The following is a 24,668-nucleotide window of genomic DNA, read 5'->3' as shown; positions in this document are numbered from 1 at the left end:
TGAAATAAAATTTTAAACTGATTAGAAAAGGGGATTTTACTTCAATGAAAAATATCTATGATTTTAACACATCCTTCTACACAGGAAAACCTGAAAGATTTAAAAGCAATTGAACTGTATCAGGTGCATTTATAGCTATTTCACATTAATATAGAGGAAAATCCACATTATTTAAAAAGCTAGTCAAATATAGAGAACAACTCAGAATCCAGTCTTACTCTGGTATCAGAGATTATTTATTTTTCTTACAAGGTAAGTCTCAATATTGCTTGAAATTTTTAGTGCACAGAATTTGACTCAGAAAACATCAACAATAATACTATTTCCAATGCCTCTGTTAAACTCACTGTGGGTTCCTGAAAAATACTTTGTGGCTTTGCCCCACAGTACTAGCTTGAAGTTTTTGAGTAATAGACCAGAATTCATAACACAAAGCTCCAGGAGATTACAGCCAGTTCTGTCAGCCCTAATTTTGTTAATATGGACACGGTCAGTTAGAATGGTATAACTCAGTTTCAGGAAAAGTCCAAGCTGGCCCTACTTAAAAGAAATACAAGTTTAAAAAGAAAGCAAGGTCTTCACACAGCTCTGATACAAGCTAAAGAATAAGGTCACTTAAACTTTTTTTCCCATTAAAAAAAAGGATGACGGAAACATTGTCAGGTAAGTTTGCAAGTCACACATTGCATATCCCAAGACACACTGCTCTCTCTCTCTGACATTCCACTGAAGAAGAGATTGCTCCAGCTCATGAGAAGTACTGTAGGTGGTGAAGGTTCACAGCTGTGTACCCTGAAACAACTCTCACTAGAAGGCAGACTGCTTTCCAAGAGGCTCTTTGTGACAGGAAATTTTTCTTGATGTTAGAACTAAAAGAGGAAGTTCTTCCATTACACACATCCACTGCATGACCAGCCACTGCAGCTGAACAGCCATAGGGAGAATCAATGGTTAAGCAGCGGTACAAAGCTGCAATAAAAAATGAAAAAACTAGCCACAGCACTGCTGCTTAATGTGCCAGTCCCTTCCATAAAGAAAACACTTCCAAGTCAAGTACAAATTCTTCCAAACTGATTTTAAATAACACACATAGTATTTACATATTTATCTTAGTTCATCCCCTAAATATAGGAAAAAAAAAGCTATTGTGCTTTTCATAGCATATCTGTGTTATACTATCATGTACAATTCCTTTGCTGATTATTCAGTTTTGATGGGGGACCACTAAATAAATTTTTGGAGCACTTGGTATTAGAATAACCAAATAGTTTTAATAAAAATTGACAATGCCATTAAAAAGGCAGAGGATAAAAAAAAATAAAGCTCCTTATTAATGTATTACTAAAATCTACAATATTCCACCAAGTTTACATAGTCACAGCAGCAACATTGCACTGTTACGAGGACAGTACATTTGTCACAATCTATTTATTGTCCACATAGGTAATTTATTAGCCAGTTATCTACAAGTATTATTTACCACAGGCAAACTAAATACTGTGCTTTTAAGAAACCTGCATAGAAATGATTGGATGTTTCTTTTATTTTGGACATATTTACAAAAAGAATTTCTATGTGTGTCAGCAATAAATAATCCCAATATTCAAAATGTCAGTGCTCATGCACACACTGACAAGATGGATGCATGCTTTAAAAATAATTTTTACAGTACAGTCTCCTTCATAGCCCTCTCTCTTATAATAGCAGAAAGTGCATTTTCTTCCATATTCTTTTTCCTTTTCCTCTGTTTTCATTTAGTCTTGCTTCTGAGGGACACAGCCTTCCATCTCAACAACTTCTGGCCAGCCTTCATACTTGTTTGTGTCCTTGTTATTCTTTATATGCTACAAATGGAAAATATCAATCTGCCGTTAATGTAAAGTCATTTATCACTTTGGTTTAACTCATAGCTTTAAGACATACTTATTTTCAGGCCACGAACAAAAAAAAATTATCTTCTTGTGCTTTGAATCAAATGTAACAATCTATAAGTATTCACAATTTAAAGTAACTTGCTCAGAGAAGTGTGTGGTTAACTCATACAGGGAAAACATTTTTAAATTTTATTATAGATATTTGATTAAGAAGAGAGAAGCAAGGAAATTACCAATTGCATTAAAGCATGAACCACTAGGTAAAAATGAATAAGGATACTAAATTTACAAGGCAATGAAAGCAAATAGAGAGATCTGAAAGAACATTTTATTTGTCTACCAAACAACCATCTACAGTCAGGTAAGACATTGCCTCCAAGTCTTCCACTGTTCTGCATTTAAGTTTCCCCTCCCTTACAAAGCTGGCAGAAGAAAACACGTCCTTACACAGCTAGTACAAAGCTACTTTAACCAGTAATTAAAGGCAACATTGGCACATGCTGAATTGTAACACTGAAAGTATAGGAATATATTCTATTTCACAAATTCTGTGATGGCAGCAATTTGAGAGAAGAGCAGAGCTAACAGCTGGGAATACCAACACGTTAACTACCCACTTATCTCTTGGAAGCTCACTGTTCTTAGTGCATCTAAAACAACACAACTCAGGCAGAAAGCTCTGACTTCTTCAGTTTAATTTGATCATTAAAAAGATAAATGATCTCATTACTGATATAGTAAGATCTACACCATATAGGATTTTTTTTCCTATTTATGAGTCAACAAAGAATCTTTTTTTTTTGTACATTTAAAAGGAGGAAAAGGAAAAAACTTGACAATAAGACTGTGTGCCAGTACTGCAATAGATAGTCATCTTGAACAAATGAATGGCAATTATAAAACATGCTATGCCTCTGTTAGTGCAAGCTGTTAAACTCCAGGAAGTTATAGAATCACAAACCTGTTCAAATGGACTTTTAGTCTTAATTCCTTTACCACCGCAGAAGACCCAGTTGTCTCTGAAGCCAAGGTTTGCAATGGATGTGCTTCCTAATTCAGCAATCAGTTTCCGTGCTTCCTCATTAAGCCTTGAACAAACCAGACAAGTTCATATGTGAATAAACCACATGCCCTTAGAGCTTTCATTTTTCAGTGCACCAGTCTGCTTTGATCTTATATAATATACTTGAAGTCAGTAAATATTGGGCAAGATCTAGCTTTCAGAATCAGGTAATGCTAGTTCTGAAATCAGAGTGCTGCTCTTTCATACTATAATCTCAGGGAACCAGAATATAAACCCATCACTACACCAACAAAAGTCAAGAACCCTCTCCTGTGAGAATTTATACATCTCAAGTTCTCTTAGCTGTTCTCCAAGCAACTAAAAAAGTCAGCCTTTAAAGTTAACATTCAACTAAAAAAGTCAGCCTTTAAAGTTAACATTGTTTGCAGGCTTAAGCTGAAGTCTAAATGAAGTAAAAGCTCTTTTAGGTTAGAAAAATGAAATTAGTATCTGAAATAAGTTCTCATCTGCTTGGGGCAGTTAATTCAAAATTCAGAATGCTGCCTCACAACATTGGCCGGTGCCTGTAAGCCCAAGTAGGATAATTTTAGTATCTAAAGGAAAACAGTTCTGTAGGATAAGATACCATTCCAAAATTGCCAAATAGCAGCTCTTTATTTCTTAAGTTACTAAATGTTCTTGATTACCAAACAAGACAAAAAACTTCAGATTACTACCACCTATTGAGATATAGATGAATTACTCACTTTAGCCAAAATTATGAAAATTATTAAATACTGTGGAGATTATTTGCCCAACCCATACTCCAACTTTCTCAAGTATTAGGGCAGCTTGACTCTTCACAGTTTTGTTTCCAAGAACTAGCATTTATTTATATTTACTATCAACTACCAGTGGTAGTTGTAGTATTGTCAGTGAGCAGTAGTTCCTATCTGTCAGCATGACAAGGCCAAATTCAACTTCTCATTTAGCTGTATTCTAGCTACAAACAAACTTTCAAAAACATCAGCTGTAATATGATTGCTGAAGCAAAACTAGCCCTACTTGTTATTACTTAACATCTAAAATGTCAAAGAAGAAAGGGAAGAAGGTAAAATGTAAAGTAACAAAACAAGTAAACAGAATAACAGAGAAAAGATCCAACCTTGGCTAAAACCCCAGTAAATTACTTTCTTCTTTCCTAAAAACAGTGAATGTAAACACATTTGACTATTTACTGTAAAGATTGTACACTTCAAAGTCAGGACTTAGTCATAGGGAAGCTGTTTCTGTATCAAAAATACAGACAAGCTGTAGATGACAAATTAAACCAAAAGAGGAACAAAAAAGTACAGACCACATTAACAAAAATGTAAATTTTTAGTAAAACAACAGATGAAAAAGAAAGAAGCTTCTATTTTTACTGTGAAAAGCAATCCTTTGGATAGGATGACTTAAGTGAGTAATACATATTCTACAGTATTTTTTAGTATCTATTGAAACTGACCCAAGTTGTGAAAGTTGGAAGACAATGCTTCAGGAGACCTAAACCCTCTTAGGCTACCACTAGATTAATACATCTAATAGCTTTAGGGTGAAACACTAAAACATTCAGGCCAAAAAATGTAAGGCTCACACTAGTAACTTCTGTGACTTTAAATGTAAGAATACAGGCAAGGCTTGTTGGGAAAGGTCTCTGCCATCCTGTAACCACCAAACTCTGTGTTGGAGTTGATCTGAAGAAAGCGCTGGATGGAACAGACAATTTCCACCAGAGTACGTTCTTATAATCATGTTCCTATATCTGAATTTACTAGCCTAAGACAGAATGAGCCATCAGCAATAGAAAAATCAGCACACCTATACCTGCTTAGTTTTAGTTTGATTTTTGTTGTGCCCAAATCATATCTGCATTATGAAACTAATAAACTAAAAGTATAGTTTCAAATCCATCACCTTGGAAGAACAAAATCTTATTCCAAGTGGTTGCGTGATAATGAACTTTTTTCAGTATAAAACAGCATGTGAAATTTTAAGTAACATTTGCTGTTTAAAATCAATTACATACTTGGTCGCACCATCATCATATGTTGCCATTAACACAATTGTTCCATCCTGGATGGTCTTCAGAAATTCAATAAGTGGTGCCACATCTGAAAAGAAAGAGAACATAAAACTGTTTAATGATAAGCAACAATTCTGTATTTAAACATCTGCAATGTCTTTCTGCATAGACATTACTTTTAAGAATATTTGTAAATATAATATATATAGTATTTCTATATATAAAATACATATAAAATTTGTAAATATATCATTATAAAAAGATGCAGCGTAAGAGAAAGCTAAAATGCATCAGAGAACTCTTATTTTATAGAAAGAGTTTAATCTTTATTGTGTAAAGACATAACCACTAATGAGAACCACTCTGGAAAACAAGTCTGCTTAATTAACCACACCATTCTCTCCCAATTCAACTACTTATGTTTCTTTAAAGTTGCAATGTCCTCACAATTACAAAGGTAGAGGGTGAAGCATTCCCTTAACTATCACCTTAAATCACACAGCAAATGGAGTTTGGACAAGAAGGAATAAAAGAAAGCACATTCGTTATTTCTCTCTGACCAGTGTACTTGCACCTACCTCCTCCCCACATGTCAAAGAACTTGGTATCTATTAATTCTCCTGTTTTGCCTGAAGAAAAAGAGAAAAAGAAACATTTAGTGTCATCAAATATAGCCAAAATTATTTTACAGATAACATGCCCAATTCCTCTTACACTCTTTCAGACAAAGTGCTGCAGAAGACACTAGATAAATTATTTGTGGTAACTTCTCTTCTATAGAAACAGTGTAGTGGTTTGTGAAAAAATGCAGGGAAAGGTAAGAGGAAAAAAGTGAAAAGACCCAGGGAAGTGCTGGAGGCCAGGCTGGTTAGGGCTTTAAGCAACCTGGTCTAGTGCAAGGTGTCCCTGCCCATGGCAGGGGGGCTGGAACTGGGTGATCTTAAAGGCCTCTTCAAGCACAGACCATTCTGATTCTAGGCAAAATTCTGATTTTGCTTCAAGTGGAATCTATAATAAATCAAAACACCCACAGGCTCTAAAACCAACACAGAATATTCAGTTCATATATCTGCCTTTTTAAAAGCTGGTTTTGCAAAAATAGACAGTATAGCTATAGACTGCCTTTTATGCCATATGGAAAGTCAGAAACATTAAAATTAGACTGCATGTTTTTCTACAGACTTACTACTACTGTAAGTAGATTTAAACAGCCAGAATAAATAGAAAAAAGTGGACAATATTGTATATCTTATTACCTTTTCTTATTATGCTTGCTACAAAGGAGTATTTGATGGAAGGTGGAGGCTTTTGTAATTTATACATTCATTTAAAGTTTGGAAGACAGAGAGAAAGACTGGAGCTATAAAATACAAAGATAGGTATTTTGGTTTCGAACAGATTGAGACAATTTAGGAAATCAACATAGGATTAGGAAAGGATTAGGAAGTAATGTTCCAATTATGCTTCAGATGAGGTATATCTGAGTACAATCTGCAAATAACAAGAATTTATATTGCAATGAAATGACAAAGTGCCATCTCAGTGCTACAAGGAATCATTTCCTATACATTAAAGACAAATGTGCCAGTGCTGACATTCAGTTCAGCTTTCGAGGTAACACACAGCTAAACTTGTTTGATTTTAATGAAAATTACAAACCCAGAACACAATCACTTAACAGGATGTATTTATGGACAAGGTCTATAGACCAAATATACTGATTCAAGTGAGGAAATAATTAACTGATCTTTATGTGTAGTAACAAAACTGCTAAAGATGCTAAAGAAGTTTCACTGAAAACAAAGCAACAGAAGAATGTATTCTACAGTATAATTAGTGGTGGCAATACACAAGATCAAAATAAGTAGCATGCATGTCTTTTTCTCATGTCTTTTTCTGTTTTTGCATTAGGAATTTAGGTGATGTATCAAAAAGACAGTCACCACTGCAATCCACATTATTATTTTTATAACCCATTTTTAGAAACAAAAATGCACTGAGTTCTTCTGCTTTGTAACAACAAGGTGTCAGTGCCAATATCTGACCAATCTCAATATAAATAAGCTGAGTACTTCCTTTTCTCCTTGGTGCTTGACTTTCACCATCCCATAGTATTTAACCTTAAATTTTAGAAACAATTTGAAAATGAAGACAATCTGTCCACTTAAATGTCACTTACCATTGACCAAGGCCATATTTATTCCTCTGCCAACATTATTTTTCACTCCACTCATTAAACTGCAACAAAATTAATATTTTTATTTTTAATCAGGCAATCTTCTGATGTGAAGTATTTCTGGTTCTTAAATAGGATCAAGTTCTAAGAGAGACATAGTTTAAAGACCACATGTTCATGAGTACTTAAATGAAGCAAAATCTCCTTGAACTAATCTGTGTTATTAAGGCACCACTGAATTAAGAATAATACATCAAGTATCCCCAGCTGTATTGATTTAATTTGATTGCTTAATCATGGTTTCAAAGTCTGTATATACATATGTATATTAAAAGTGCCACAAAAATAGTGCTGTTTATGTAGTTACTAATGCTTATAAAAATAAACAAGTATTTATTTGTGGAGCTCAGCAGTCACATAACCAACATTTTAAGCTTTTTCCTTCAAGAACACAATGAACAAAAATGAGTTCATGAGTTTAAAAGCTAACTGAACAGAAACACTTAAAATTCACACGAAGAAACAAGAAAAGCAAAGCACTTAGCTACTCATACATGTAACAGGAAACCCAATCGAAAGAAAAATAGTACACTGATGGGACTTAAAGCAAAAACTGCATACAATCTTGGACTACAATCACACATCCCAAACACATCTCAGAATATATGAGAGTAATTCATTGATCAAACTGAAGAGGGGCAAAGGGGCTGAAGAGTCCCACTGTGGAGTGGAAGTCCTTCAGAGTGGCAAAGAACAGGTAACAGGAATGTTAAGATTTAGGTAGGATGCTGTGCCACCTCAGACCATGGTGGCTGTACCCCTCCAGTGAGAGAATGCTTCCAGACCTCCTCATTCCTGTTCACTGGCAATTCACACACGTTGAAGAACTCTGTTCTGCCTTCAGACCCCAATTATCCCAGCACTGACATTTTGAAGCTAGGGTTAATAAACAGGAGAAATAGAAGTTTGGAACAACTACATAATTTAAGATCATGAAGAAGCCTTCAGCCGAGATTAAAGAAAACATCTCAGCAAAAGCACACAGGTCCTTAGTTACACAGGTGCACACATGTCCTTAGTTACAAACACACTCTAGAAGATGCTTTAATTCCATCCTGATCAGGATTTCTTTAACCTCCCTAGCTGGCTTTAGGAAGGGGCTGCACATGTGTACAAATCCTGTTATGTTCAAAATTTTTTCACATTTCTTCCTTAACAATATGATTTGCTGGTCATGTCTGAACCAAGCAATTCATCCTTACACATACAGCTTCCATGTCAGCTTTCTCCTGCCAACTTCTTAGTGATAGGTCAGGAACAAGAAATCTATCATAGAAGCATGTAAAAAATATTCCTCTCTGATGCTATCTTTTGCACCCAGGATGAAGACAGAAGCCAGAATTCAGAGGAATAACAAACTCAATAGACAAGTATCAGAAAAAGACTCAGTATTCAGAGAGGCTGTGAAAGACTACAACTCTTGGCAGAGTGATTTTAAAAGGTTTTAAAGAACTAGTAATCAGAGATGATGGAGTTCACATTCTTCTGTTAGTCCCTTAAGTTATACTATCTGTCAAAGATTATGATTTAAATAAAAATTATAATTCAGTAATTTCTGAAAGAAAATACTTGAAGTTTCCTGCTGAGATTCAGAATTCAATTCTGGTTAGTAGAGAACTCCACAAGTATTTTAGCCACTGGAGGATCATTTCTGCTCTGATCATGTGTTTTTCATGTCACGTCACAGCAAGAAAACATTCTAAACAAGAAAAACATATGGCAAATAAAGACTGGAACTTAAACAACTAAAGGCAATAAAATTCTGAACCCATTCTTTTCCTCCTGCAAAATTTAGTAGGCACTTAATTTACAAAAAATTTACAGAGAATTTTGTAGTTAAAATTAAAGGATTTTTTTATAAGTATCAAGAGAAAAATATCTAATACTGAGGTTACTAGACACTGAAACTCATATACATAAAGTTATAAGGGATTCAGATAAAATTTGCAATGATGAATACAAGAAGTAATAGTTTCTAAAGGAATGTAGTACAACATTCTGCTGTTGGGTTACTGTGGCACAATCATGAAACTGGCTTCATACTGAAGTAAAACTGCATGGAGGAGTTGCTGGTAAAGAAATAAATATCAGCCCTCCTAAACAGCCCATGAAGTAGCAAGTTTTAAAATTAGTTTTAAATTATTAATATTTTGATGATGGGTCCAGCATTTTTTCTTCTAATTTGGATTATGGCTTCCCAATACAGAATAAGGCTATAACTGAACTTGTCAGAAATCAGAACTGAACTTGACAGAAATCCTGTCTCACATTAAAATATCTATATAACAAAAAAGAGAAGTTGAGAAATTATTTTCATTCTGAATTGTATCAGCAACTTTAGTGCTTTCATAATTCAAGTGGCATCCTTACATTTATTACATAGGAAAATACTCTACTCTGTAAATGTCATTCACAAATTATGAAAACTCATTCCTGTTGTCCTGTCTTGGAAGTATGAAGAGTACAGAGTAATCAGAAAAATAAAGGCCTTTTTGTAAGTGTGAGTTCACAAAATATCTCTAAAATAAGAGCTACTCAAGAGGAAATTAATTTTTTTCAGAGCTCTGATATACTACTTTATACCCTTGAGACAGCTTGTGCATCAAACACAACAGGCTGCAATACAACAGCTTCTCACAGGAGGGCAGCCCTTCATCAGTTTTTGAATTCTTCCACGAATTTACACTCTACAAGTTGAGAGCTTTTGAAAGAGAAATAAAACCTCTTATGAGCAAAGCAGGAGATCATATAAAACCAATCAAGTTTCCTGGTGGACACTTAGACAAACATGACCAGCTCCCCTCTGAAGGAATTCAGAAAGATGTTTGCCAAGGAAAGCTGGACTTTAGAACCCAATAGCTGTGTCCACTTAGAGGACTTTTTACATCAACTACTTTTTTTTCATCACTTTCTTCAGCAAAATATCTAGCAGAAGATTTTTATTTTTTTGGACAGAAATAAAAAAACTCTTCTTATTTAATCAGTCAGCAAGACATTTAAACAACAAAAAAAGAGTCAAAAAATTGCAAACAAAACAACCCTACAATCCTGAAATTAAAATATTACTTGCATTCCCACAACTTTTAATCATTCAATCAGCTTAAGTCTTCACAGATATTAAGCTTCCTATATTAAGCAACCAGAATGAGACAGCAGCATGTTTTGTAACAGCAGCAGAAATACCATGCTGAGATTAGATCAGCCTGCCCAAGGTCACCGAGCAAGTCAGCAGTAAGAATAGAAAGTGGAAGGAGCAGCCCGCAGGTGCCCAGGTGAGCTCCTGCTGAGCAGCTCCTGCCCAGCCCCACCGGCTCTGCTGTGAACCAGCACAGCTAAGCTCCCACACCAGCTCAGCTAAGCCAGCCCTGCACAGGGACGCCACTTAGCCTAAAAACGCCTTCTCTTCATGAGGACTTGAGACTAGCCTTGCAGTTATTTGGAGAGTAAAGTGATGCTACCATTGTATTTTTTTTTCTCTTATACATGAATTATCCTATTTACTCTATTATGTGGGGTTCTGCTGTTCACAGAGAAGCTGCCATTGGCTCTATAATTTCATTAGCACTAGCTGCTGTACGTACTATCTGTGCTAACATAGCATGAGCTGAGAAACAGCTAAACTGGAGAAGCTTAAATGCAAGTGGAAGGCAAAAAGTGTTAAGTGTGACTGATATTTTAAAAAATCTCCTTCCAACAACACTTAACATTATGTCTTTTCTGACATGTCACCTGCAAAATCAAGTGGATTAGATTATGTTATAGGAAGCTACACACTCAGGTTGTTCCTGCTCATTATCACCCAAAGAGGAAAAACACAGTCTAAAAATAAATATTAATATTCTCATTATGGGGGTTTACTGAAAAGTACTCTGTTAAATACTTCATGCACAGTATTACTGATAATACTGTGTCAAAAACATTATTAAAAAGAGGACTTAAACCAAACTGTGTCTCAAGCAGTTGTTTTCCTAATTTCACAATTATATAAAATTTATTAACTTTAGCTACCATCAGCACAGTTAAATAACTACTGATCAATAAAATACTATTTTTCCCTTTTGAAAGCAACCTTAGAAGAAGATTAGAAAATATGTTCTGACATTGGTACTGAGGAAATATAGTTTAAAAGATTACTTGCAAAAAGTACAATTATTCGCCAAATTACTATTAGAGGCATCAGGACAAGTTACTTAGAGACAAGTGTACATCTCAGTTGACAAAGTCTAACTAACCCTTAAGTCTGTAAACCTGAAATAAAGTGCAAGCGATCCTGTCTGTATTAAAACAACACACATTTCTGCATTTACTGCAGAGCACTAAGTGTGCTTCATCAGAGATAAGCAAAGCAATGTGACTTTCTCATGTCACAAACTTTGACATGTTTTTTTGCAAACTGTTTGCAAAAAAACCCTAATTTAAACTGCTGATTTTGTGTGCAAAGTGATCTAAGTATTTGGAAGAGACACTTAAAAACAAACAGGTAAAAATACTTACACATTATCCTCTACACAAATTTTAGGTCCAACTACATTTGCTGCTCCACTTGACATTTTGAATGCAAAATGCTTTTCAGGACAAGCTTTAGAGATCCCACACTTGTATCTTGGAGGTTTTGTAGCTTTCAAAAGGAAATAAACCAAGAGTTTAGAGAACACCACAGGTAGGATAACAGACAAATATGTTCTAAAGGAATTCAAGGAAGAGAGCAAACACAAACACACTATCACATCCATAATTACATAGCAGTTTAAAATAATCTGAGTTCCTGAAGCACCTCATTATTCCAACTTCTTGTTGTCACCCTGCTGCTTGCTCTGGCACCATCATCAAAAGCCACAAGCCAAAACTACAAAACAGACTACCAGAAATTTAGGGAAATCAGGAGAAGAGGAAAATTAGTTTCTGATTGCATTTGAAGTGTAATTAAGACTTTCTTAACTATGAAAATTCATCAGTCTTTCTGTTATTAGTAAAAGCAAGGCACAGCAGTAATACATGCCTATGAATACTCACAGCGTGCAGCTGCATCCAATGCTGATCTAGCTAAAATGAAAAAAGAAAGTTTTACAAGATGTTACTATTAAAGTGTCATCTGCTATATCATATCCTTTAAATGTAAAATCTTTCTATACCCCTATAAAAACGGGCTGGTTGAAATTAAGTATCAAATCCACCTGAATATTATGCTGCAATAAAGAACAACTTTTATGCATAGCAGAATGAAAGTGATTAGGAAACCCATTCAGAAGCACTGCTTTAATTTATGGCTCTTAGAGAGTCAAGGAGCCAAAAACCCACAGAGATCCAAAACCTCTGAGAATTTATGGCGTTCAGGGGATTGAAGTGAAATTAATTCCCTCCTTACAGCTTCACTGGGATGGGGTTCCTTTCGCCTAAACTGGAAGCCTGCAGTTCAGGTGTATTTCAACCCAACCATTCACAACTCCCTTTCCTGAGACACAAGTGCCACCACCACGCACGCATCTGAATGACACCTCTGTCACTGCAATGGTTACTGGAGATGTCTCTGCTCACTGCTCCGGATGGCAGCTCATGCTGCAGTAACCCAGAGGTAAAGAACACAAACTCCACCCATGTACCAAACATTGTTTGGGTTTTGTTACTTTGTCATAAAAAGCACCTTGAAAGAAAATTCTGGTTCAAAATAGACTCTGAAATTTGAGACGCCTCAACTGCTAATCTTTATCTGTGTAGAACACCTGGGCACATCTGAAATACTTTGATTACTGCACATTCAACTTAACATGGTCGCATACTTGTACAAGAGAAAAAACACCCCCAAAACAAATTCTCAATCTCTTTAGCAGTAGTAAGGCAGAGCACAGATTTCCAGAAACATGAATCAAGTTGCCTAATTTATTACTCTACACTAAGGATGCATATCCAGTAAACAACAAAAAAAACAGGTAAAATTATGTATCCTTGGCAGACAAAAGAATCAAAATGATTAAGAGAGTAGCTTAAATATTCCATACAGAAAATTATTTAATACATATATTATACATAAAAAATAAGCACACATATTAAAGATAAACACAATTCTTACGTTGAAGAGCTCAGGCAAAACTAATGTGATATTCTTGATAAAGGCTCAAGTAAATATTAATAAGTATCCAGAGGAAACAAAGTCATCACTTACCAAATATGTGTCCTAAGTTTGCATCCATTTTTATTTCAAACACTTGAGATATGACATAAAAAGTCAATAAAAATATTGCTATGACTACTACCAACTTTGCAGCACCTGTTAAGAAACAGAAAAAAGTTTCAAAAAATTGCCTGCAAATGGTAACATTAGTTAACCAAAATTAGCAACCTCAGAAATGTGTATCAGATTACACTATGGGGAACTCAGAAACAGGATGATCATTTGTGGACCTACTAAACAGAATAAATCTGAAAAAAAAAGGATGGATATTATAATGTAGGATGTAACTGCATCAGTCCATCAGTTTATCATACCAAATGCACTCTGCTCTTAATTTTCTCTACCTTCATGCTTGTCTGATACTGTAGTACACCAACTCAGTTCAGCAGCCAGGAGAAACTAGACTTCCATGAAAATCCAGCTTAATCAAATGAACTAAGATGATCTACCTGGCTGTTGTCCAAAGGCAAAATTCTCACCTTCTCCATTCCATTTGCATGTTCTTAGTCATGAGTACCTGGTTCCTTACTGTTCACAAATACTGTGTTTCCCCCTACCCTCAGCCTGAGCTACCTTTGTTTTAATATATAGCCCAGATTGAGTGACTAGGGATCTGTTTATATAGTGCAGCTTGGCTACTATGGTCAGTCATCTCTGAATATGATATTAAAAAAAACAAACAACAAACCAAAAAAAAAACCAAAAAAACCCCAAACCACCAGTCAACCAGAAATAAGCATTCTCACTTAATTTTGAAGAAATGTATCTTAATGACTTTCAAAAAGCAAGTTGTATGGCTTTTTAAAGGCTATTTTAAAATAAGCAAGAAAAAGCAGTACCTCCCCTGTCTCCCTTTTAATATACTGAAGTAGGCAATTCTAAGTTTTACAAGGCTAAGTTCCTGCAGTGCTGAGTGGCCAATCTACTTGCTGGGATAAAAGCTATTAGCACACAACCATAGCAACTAACATCTGAAACAGAAATGTACGTGATACTGCCACAACCCTCACCATTTCTAAGCATCATTTGCAATACATTTTTACAGAATACTCCACTCTTAACTGACAGTAAAATACTGACTGAGAGTACAAGTCCGGTGAGGAGGCATCTGATCAACACCCTGCCTTCCTATCTCACCGCAGTATATCAAGCTGGTTGGAAGAATCAACCTTAAAGCATGCTTCTTTTTTTCAGATTGCCAGCCAAATCCTTTAGGAAAAAACCAAACTTATATACTCCTGCAGATCTCAGACGGCTGCTGTGATGGGCTGCTCACAAAATCTTAAAATAGACAGATTACTCAGCCTTCAGAAGGAAGATGCTAATCAATCCTCCCAAAAGGCTGAAAAAAGATAAGGGGATAGAAAAAGAAAAGAAAAGAAAGAAGAAGGTTTTTTCACTTATAGTTTGGTCTTTTTCATCTGTGAGCACACATATGATGTAATAAAACACAGGTGTAAACCTAGCTTAAAAATATTATGCTGGAACTCCAAAGATCACTGCACTTGAAAGGAAGGGAACCATGTGCAAGCACTGGAGAAACAGATGATCTGAACGTATGTTAAGAAACAGGGTAAAGGTTTTCCAAGATATAAAACCACAAGATGGTACCAGATTTTGGAATGTGTCATCTAGCAAGTGGTATTTGGAGAGCATGTTTTAGTATACAGTATGTGAGATGAACAAGAACTCAGTCTGAGGACCAGCCATCCCCTCTATATTCTGAGCTTTTCCACTGATCTGCAAATGCTCCCTTCAAAGGAACAGTAAGAAATCTCCTAGAAGGTTCCTTAAGCATTTGAACCAAAACTGGCATGTTTGCTACAGGTCAAACATCCTACAGAACTGCCATATATACTTTGTGGTTTTTAGCAAAAAAAACAGTTGGATGGAAGGAAAAAAAAAAAAACCAAAAAAAAACCCTGAACATGTTTGGAAAGTGATTTACCAAGTTAATCAGGCACCTTAAAATTGGAGCATTTTCCAGTTCTTTTATCAGAGTCACTTTAGCAGATTGCTTCCAGTTATACATATTGTGGTCAATAAAACAAAATTAGAAGTAGTGACAAAAATAGTATGCATTAACAAGCTCTTAGAAAAGGTATCATTTTCTTCTACAAGAGACAACAGTTTCTCATTCTGCAAACTAACACTGTAACTACTGATAAAAGTGCAATAATGCACCTTACTCAGAACTATTCCATTGCTACACAGGCTATTCTACTGTGACAATGTCAAAAATAATGTTTTCTTTTAATGTTATATTAGCAAAGATCTTATTTTTACAACCACTGTCCCTTCTGTAGAATTAGTTTCTTAAAGCCTGTACTACAGTAACTTAGCTCTATGAAAAGGCTCTTATAGAGTTTTCAAACTCTCAGAGACTACTCAGAAAGTTTTAGACACTTAAAACCGCACACAGCAATTTTAGTAAGGCAGGGAAGAAATGGCTTAAGAACCATTTGCCATTTCCTTATTCCTTCATCATCTTACAGAAGCAGCAGCCAAAATATGTCAAGTCATGGCAGCTTAATCAATCACTGCAGATCAGCTACAGCATTTTAAGAAGGTGATTGCTCTTCCACCATCCCAATTCCAAAATGAGTTTCATTAAATATCAATAAAGTAGAACAGCAATGCTTGTTATGCCAGTTAAGTGAAGTGTCATCTGACAAAGTTTGATGAGGATACCAAAGTTGGTGGAAGGGAGTAATGTCTAAAGGGAGAGCCAACCTGCAGGAACACCTGGATAGGCTGGAACAATGGGCTAACACTCCAGTGAGGTTCAACAAGGACAAGTGTAAAGTTTTCCATCACAGAAATCATAATCCAGGAGTGAAGAACAGACTGGAATCTACCCAGCTGGGGAGCAGATCTGTGGAAAAGGACTAGGGGATTCTGGTGGACAACCAGCTCAATACAAATGGAGGGTGCTGGCAAAGAAGCCAACAGGATGCTGGGCTGCATCAACAAAGGCATCACCAGCAGACAGAGATAAAGTCGTCATTCCTCTCTGCACAACACTTGTCAGGCCACACTTGTTACAATCCCTTCAGTGTTTGGCCCTGCTATTAAAAAAAAAAAAGAAAAAAGACAAAAGACGTGGGCAATCTAGAGACAGTCCAACACAAAGATACTCAAAGGACTGGGAAACCTGCTAGATGAGGAAAAGCTGAGACTGCTGGGTTTGTTCAGTCTTGAAAAAAAACTTACAGGAGAACTTAGTACCACATTCCAGTATTTCAAGGGTGGCTACAAAGAAGATGGAGACTCCCTTTCTGCAAGGAGTCATATGGAAAACAAGAGGGGTAGTAAGTACAAGTTATTGTGGGGAAGACTCCAGTAAGACACAGAAAATTTGTCACAGTGTGAACAATCAGCCATTGAAACAATCTCCCCAGGAAGTGGTAGATTCCCCAACACTGGTCATTTTAAAATCTGGCTGGATGGAGTGCTGGGCTAGGGTTCAGATTAGAGGAAGTCATAGCAGTATGTAAATTATAGGGTAAAATACATCTGCTACTTCCTGGATGGAATGCTTTGAGTATGCTCAAAACCTATCCCACAACAATTCCATACATACACAATCTGCAACCTCAAACACATGCTAAAGGGCAACAGAGGGTGAAGCAGAGTGGAAACACCTTAGTCAGGCTCTGTTGAAATCAGATGGCACTTTGTAGCTAACAAACCTGCACAGCACCTGGCAACCAAGGGAGACAGGAGGAGGTATCTTTCTGCTGAACAGCAACTGTGGTGAAATCATTCTCCCAAGATTAACTTGGTTCTTTGTAATTTAATTGTAATATTAACTCACACCATCATCCCAAAGTTACCTGCCTCCAATGTGTGACCACCCCTCATTGAGCATGTGCTCTGTATTTTATCGACTGTATCTGTAACAGTGAAGCAAGAGAATTTTACACCAATGAGTAATTGGTGTAAAACTATGCATTACCAGAGATGATTACCAAGATCTACCCAAATGAAAAGGAAGCTCATTGAAGGGTCTCCACAACAGGACACAGACTAGTCAGGCACAAGGGTCTTGGCTTCCCTGGTGTGCTGACAGACTAATCAAGCACTAAAGGTTTGAGGAAATCACCCCTTTTCACATGAAAAGCTATCTTGTCTAGACCGTGCTTCTGACAAGAAATGTCAGACCAGATGATTCCAGGATCCCTTTTAACCTGGTATTCTATGACTTTAAAACCATATTGTCACAACTTGTCAATGTTGGCCACAGCAGTTGTTTCATAAACGACCGAAGTCTGATTTTACTGAGCGTACTTACCTGCTATTCTCATGTTTAGTCTTCAGAAAGCTAATGACACTATTGCATTAAAACAGCCACCTATGGGAAACAAACAAACAATAAAACAAAAACTAAAAACCACTTCACCATAATCACAGCCCAAAAAGCACTTTTGTGATGAGCAAAAAACCCCATAGATTTTCTAGTCAATAAAATTAATGATGATTGTTCTGAATACTTATTTCTTAACATCCGCAGTTAAGAGAAAATTTAGGATGGATTTCTGATGCCTTGCTTTCATTTGTTTTTCCCCAAAACAAGGGATCTGAAATAACACTAATTTTATCTAATCCTCTTTAAATTCAGTTTAACTTTCAGTCCTTCAATTTTTGACCTAAGTACTTATCAGTGCTCTATCTAAGCAGTCTTTAGTTTCCTAAAGCTGTGTGGCAAAAGTCAACAACTCCACCTGCACTCCTTCAAAACCAGACCTGCTTCTAGATATAAGTTGCTATTTGACAACACAGCATAGTGTTAAACTGTGCTTTGGAGTGAAAAGATTTAAGCATTTTGGTCTCTAGGATACTACATAAACTGCATTCAATGGAACTGAAAGGTCAATACTTTAATCTCTGCATTACAGAAATGTAACAACATGTCACTCATAGGTACGACCAGAGGAATAATATGATGGCCAATGATAACAGAAGCACCAACCCTAGTACTCCAATTATTTCAGAATAAACTGAAAACCACTCTAAGCAAACAGTGCCAAGCATCCACAAGCTTCTTGAGAAGAGCATGTCACCACACAGAGTCAAAGTGGGCCACAAACTCCACAGGCTTTGAACAAAAGCTCCCTCCTCCTCAAGCAACGCAGGGTCCAGAGACCATACCAAATCTACCCTGTACCTGCAGAGCAAAAGCTGCTCCTGGCTCTCCTCCATGCTCATGCTCAGTCCTGGTGGGCCCATGCTGCACAGAGCCTGGACATCTGGCTCGACTTTCCCCCAGTTCAGGGATCTTGTTGAATCATCTACACTAAGGCCACATTTGAAACATGTAATCATCTCTCACTCTAATCCAAGCAGCTGTCCCAGACCCCCATCACAAAAGCTATAGCATCCCTAATCCTCTGCAGTCCTATGCCATGATTTTGAAAAACATCAATAACATTACCTTTAGAAATTATTTTAAAAACTGCTGTTATTAGAAATACAAAGTATTTGAAAACAAGCACCAAAACACTCAGATAGTTCTCATAGTCTATACTAGAGAGAAAAAAATGGCATTATGCAGAAAACCTTTTGCCTTCACTTAGTTCAGTATCTTCAAGTTCAGTGATTTGTCTTTGTCTCTTTGCCAAAGACTCAGGCATTGTGCTCTATCTCTTCAAGTTTACAATAAAATGGTCAGCAGAGAAATAAGTAGCGAAAAAATTGCAAATACAGAAATATTTATTTCTCTTCTATTAAAATTTGAAAATACTTACCACCTAAGTTTAAAAGCAGAAAAATGTTTTTGAGTGCTAATGTTGCACTGTAAAGGAAATCTCACAGCATATTATAGACCATAATGTATCCATTTAGCTGTGGCCACACATATTATATTCTCATATAATAACTTCTTTCAGTGAAAGACTAGCATTTATCTGTCTTGCAAAAAGGCAAAAAAGAACCTGTCGGGCAGATAAACCCATTTTATTTCAAAGTCTGTGAACAGAATTATTTTAAGCTTCTTCCTCCAGACACACAGAAATAGATCTATGTTACAATAAACACTGGTTGTACTTTGAACAGCTTCAAGGTTGTTTTAAGTCTGCACTGAAAAAGTTTTTTTATTTTACTCTGAACAAAAACACATCATGAAGTCAAAGCACGAAAACAAGAATATGAACAAAACCAGAAAGAAGAATCTAAGTGAAACAATCACATGATCTAACCTTGACTGCTTTCAACCCAACATCCCTTTTCACATGTCTCAGAGATCATTATTTGTTGATTGCAACAAATAATACAAATTATTTTTTAAGTTTGGAATGTGTTTTGATTTAGAAAAAGGAAAAATGAGTATGCTATGCTTCAACCTGAAAGGAATTTAAAAAAATTAGTAATTCTTTTTCTACATTATGGTGTACTGAAAAATCATGAGGTTTGATTTACCGAATAATACAGTAGTGCTACAGTACAGCCAAGTGTTGCACAGCACTTTCCAACAGCAGGAAAATAATTTATGGACATCAAGTCCTTTTCCTACATGTATTATCTTAGACTGGTTTTTTTTTAGTATTTCAAGACAGAACAGGAATAAAACAGAATAAACTGTGAACACTTATAAATGCTTATGGACCATTACTACACATCTTCGGCCTTGCACATCATAACTGAAATCAGAGAATTGATTAGAAAATTGGTTTGGAATTTTTAATAGTGCACATTTTAGGATCATTTAAAAACAAAGACCACAGGATTACAGCTGAGCTTGCTCAAACTAAGATGCACAAAAGCAGTACCAACAACATTCCTTTGATTGCTTTAAAAATGAGTCAAAATGACCCAAACACCGTTTTTCTCTTCTTTGATGTAATATTCCATCAAGCAGAGGCAGACGAATTAGAACCATAGTATCCTCCTGACTTACAAGTGTCACATAATACAGATTTAGTAATAATAATTTATTACTACATCATTCTCTGTCAAGCAGTACAAAAAGGCTTCCCTGTTCACGTATTAGAGACTGAGGCAGGATGTGCAGCCCATAGCAGGGCTGACAGGCAGTGTCCTGATGAGTACAGCAGAACCCTATAGAGATGCAAAGGCCAAGGAAAACACCACAAAACAGCTAACGGAAGCCATCAACTTCAAGTTGCAAAGTAAAATGGCTGGGTTTGGGAAGCATTATTTGACTTAAATATGGATTTTCTTTTTCTTCAGACTGTTTTCTTAGCACAAAATTTACAAAGTTTTTCAGTCAAGGTCCAGAACTTAGACAGCAGAAAGAAACCAAGAATTCGCTTGTGCAGCATGAAATAAAAAGTTATCCACGAAAGAACATGAACAGTAGAAGACAAGAAATTAGAAGTTCTAAATCCTTCTTGAATGCTGGCATGTCATTGTCCAGTTCCCTGCATGGAGCTGTACCAGGCAGAAAAATATTATTTTCTGGATGCAAACTACTAGGGAGAGGATATATGGAAAGACAGTTCAGAGCTGAGGTTACTGCTTGCTTTTTTTTCTGCATCCTTGAGTATCAAACAACCCCCAGTCTAAAATGCTCTCCATACAGTTTACAATTAAAAAAAAAAAAAAAGAGGAAAGCAAAGGGCTTTCCCCCATTCTGCTGCACTTGTTGATTAACTTGTGTGCTATGACATATGCAACAAAAATACAAAAAATTTAATCAATAACTGCACAGAGCTACTGCATGTATTTTTGTTCATACCTAAACTAGTTTCAATAAATAGATCAGCAGATGCTTGCTTTTAAAAATAACCTTTGTCTCTTGAGGGAACCCTGCTAAGTCCTTCCTGGAGGAAGCTTATAATGACTTTGTTTATGAAAATTACAGCCTATAATCCTTCCAAGCAAATTATCATCATATTTTGTTTGATGATATAAAGTTTCTAACACACCAACACTGAGTTCTTTCTACATTCATGAATCAGACAGAACATGTATGGTCATCATGCAAGTTTCCCTCCTAGAATCATTGTGCAAGAGGAAACTGCATTGAGATAATTGACAAATTAACAGTTCCTATTAATCCTGCCTCACTGACTTAACACTGAATGAAGTGCAGCTTTCAGTCCCAAGCTGACTGCAATTCAATTTGGTTAATTCTCTGTCAGGCTCTCATCAACACGTGTCCAGAGATGGTGCCATGGGACACACTTCACTAGGGCAGGAGCACAGCCTCTGCCCTACTTACCATGCAGAAAGCTGTGGCCACTTGCCACAACTTTGTTTTAAAAGGGGTTTCAAATATGATTGTAATTAATGTTTTGAAGGATGATAATGAAACATGTAGATTAGTCTATTTCCTTCCCAGGATAATAGTATTTCCATTAGCAACTTGATAACATGAGTAGATTATGCTTACAAAATGGGCACACAAAAACAAGCAAAGATGAGAGGCAAGAGTTTAGAAGGTCAAGATAATTTTGAATTCTGACCTTAGCTGATTAAGAAGCAGTCCCAAAATCAACAATGATATTTAATAAAACAGAAAGTAATATACTCCAAAAGTGACAAAGTGCAGCAAAATAAGCAGCAGAAATGGAAAAGGATATTATAGCAGCTATCTAATATTGGGGTCAACAATGCTCTACTGCCACAAAAGTGTAACTGTTCATTGTGAACTGCACTGATAGGATTGCTGTGTATGGAACAAAATGCAATTACTCTGCTCTGCCTAAATAAACAAAAAATACCCTGCTCTGTGTGCTATCTTAACTGACCCATGTGCAGTTTTTTCCTAAGTCTATCTCAATGCATAATCCCCAAATGGAAGAATCTAGATAAGAATTACATGACCTAAATAAACCAACTAAGGGATAAAAGAATCAAGTCTGCTCTGCAAGGAACTGTGAAAGAGAGAAGTCAGGATCAGACATCTTTACCTCTTCTCTTCAAGGTGCAATTCTAAATTTTTAAAGAAATAACTACATATTTTTAAAAACACTATTATTTACAGCAAATCTAAAATATATATTAAAGACATTATTACTTTAAATACATATTTTTATAATTTAAAAAATGCTGAGCATAACTGTACTCAGTATGCTCTGGCCGCTGCTTACCAATTTGTAGTTTAATATTAAAGAAAAACAACTTTACAGTTACAAGGATAAACAAAATTTAAAAGGAGGCTTTAAATCATCATAGAAGTCTGGAAAATAGAATTTTTCTTAACACAGATAATCTACAAGGTGTGAGCTGATATTCCCTTCAATATTTAGCCCACATTTCTATACATACTATTACGTGCAAATCTGTACTCAGGTTATGTGAAAACCTGAGATGCTTTGCATTCAATCCAGGAGGAAATTTTTCCCCCAAACCAGGATTTAAGTGTTTGTATGCTTTCTAGCAAAGTCAAATAATGTTATACCTGGTTTTGTATATATCTGCTATTTGTTAATATGAACAGTATACACGATACTGCAGTTAAACAAGTATTCAAAATTACTTAGCACCAAAAAAAAAAAGCCCAAGAAAAACCCCCAAACCAAAAAAAGCAACAACAACAAAACTTCTTTTTGTTGGCGTTTTTTTATTTTTTTTAGCACAAGCTGCATTCCTTAATTACTAGCACATGCATTTTATTCCTGCCAGAGAACATCAAAAAATCCTTCAAACAAACAAAAAAAATTAGCTTTTCATACCTGGCAAAATCTAATCAATGAAACAACATTGTGTTTAATCCAGCCTCTGTTGATAAGATAATTCAGTGTGTCATGTTCAAGCAGTTCAGAGCAGTGGTTTTTTTTTACTCAATATTACACAGTGAATTAGATACGAAAAGGACAGCATTAGTTATTCTTATGTGACTTCTGGTTTTAAACCAGTGGTTGTGCCAACCTGGATTATATGCCATGGACAAAAGAGCCGAGACATTTAAAATCATTTAAGACTATTTTATTTAAATGCAGGGTGCATCTTCTTATCCAGATGATTGCTTACTTTTCTACTAGGCTATGAATACTTTTTCCAATATATTTAATTAATAATAACATTATTAATAATAATTAATATAATTAATAATAAATAATAAACATAATAAAATTAATTTAATTTGAAATTAGTGAAGGACACATATGGAAAATATGCAATAAAACTGAGTTATTTACTTTTTTAAAGATTTAATTAATCATGCACCATTTGTGTCTTCTGGAAATACAGGCTATGACCCCAGTAGCTGCTCCCTACAGGCAGCACTCCTACATTCATACAAATTCTTTGAGGTTCTGGCAGAACTCCACATAAGGAAAAGCTTTGTCCACACAGAAAAATTTAGAGACCCAGGAACAAATATTTTCTTTTTTCCTTTGTAACAAATGGTACTAATAAGTAAAATTATTAATTTCTTATAAGAATTGTGTTCTTCCATATATATACATCAAGATTTATCTTGGTGTTCTAGACAACTGAATCAGACCCAAAGTGTTTGCTTGTAAATAAAAGATTTTATTTTACTTCTATCAAATTATATCTACAACAAATTAATGCAGATATATGTAGGAAATTAAACCCAAGCTTATTCCAAAATTATAAATAGATACTCCAGCTACTGTTGTGTGTCCTGTATTGTGACTACCACTCTGTGGTTTCACTCTTAGGAAAGGAAATATGCATGAGAAGCAGCATTGTGCTGGAGTGTTTTGAAACTTAAAATTCAAAACAAATCTTTTTCAAATGACATGTCAAATCACTGTCCATGCAAGCTTTTGCTATTGGCATCAAGCCAGTAATTTCACCTTAGGCAACACACAAACTAGTCAGTCTCCAACACTGAAAAATTTATCTGAATTCTGAGAAGCTGAGATAAAAGTATTAAGGCATTCATTTGTCCCACAGAGAATGAAGCGTAACCCACATTCCTTCTACAATTAAAACAACAAAATCAAACCAATCCAAGAAAAAGAAAAGCAACACAACCAATCAACAACAACAAAAAATTTAGCCTTATAAGCACTCAATCCATGTTTTGAAGACTCTTCTCAATTATTACAAAAATTTACTGATCCATATAGTTAAGAATGTGATTTACGGTCACTGAAAACCCACACTATTTGTATGTGATAAAGTAAACTGTACCATTGCTGTTGACGTATCTATGGAAGAGAATCTTAGCTCTGTGTTCCATGGGTTTGGATAATACCCAACTCCAATATTGAAGTTCAGACAGGTAAAATCAAGGACAAATTGCTGAACTTCATTCACCAACTTACTTCTCCACTTCATCCCAGCAAAGTACACGCTGATCTCACAAGGAAACTGGGGGAAAGTACTCCACTGTGACAGCCACTGCTCACAGCATTGTTGGTGTCTCTAGCTCCTCTTGTTCT

The 24,668-nt window shown here is 35.7% G+C and overlaps 1 protein-coding gene across 1 annotated transcript in view; it reads right to left on the bottom strand.

Moving 5' to 3' along the window:
• Positions 1–218: 218 nt before the first annotated feature.
• The window catches only part of FAM3C (FAM3 metabolism regulating signaling molecule C), a 29,429-nt gene continuing 4,979 nt past the window's right edge, over positions 219–24,668 (bottom strand). Inside the window, exons 2-10 of the mRNA XM_021553454.4 lie at positions 17,642–17,701; positions 13,339–13,443; positions 12,192–12,221; positions 11,673–11,796; positions 7,122–7,180; positions 5,521–5,571; positions 4,946–5,030; positions 2,836–2,962; positions 219–1,844 (exon numbers count right to left, since the gene is read on the bottom strand). Coding sequence (XP_021409129.2) covers positions 1,755–1,844; positions 2,836–2,962; positions 4,946–5,030; positions 5,521–5,571; positions 7,122–7,180; positions 11,673–11,796; positions 12,192–12,221; positions 13,339–13,443; positions 17,642–17,654 — 684 coding nt within the window. The 5' untranslated portion in view covers positions 17,655–17,701 and the 3' untranslated portion in view covers positions 219–1,754. The remainder of the gene's footprint in view (positions 1,845–2,835; positions 2,963–4,945; positions 5,031–5,520; positions 5,572–7,121; positions 7,181–11,672; positions 11,797–12,191; positions 12,222–13,338; positions 13,444–17,641; positions 17,702–24,668) is intronic.

Source organism: Lonchura striata, chromosome 1A (assembly GCF_050655825.1).
Source record: "Lonchura striata isolate lonStrDom1 chromosome 1A, ASM5065582v1, whole genome shotgun sequence".
NCBI lineage: Eukaryota > Metazoa > Chordata > Aves > Passeriformes > Estrildidae > Lonchura > Lonchura striata.
The sequence above is the reverse complement of the archived record's forward strand: the minus strand, read 5'-3'. Positions and strand labels throughout refer to the sequence as shown.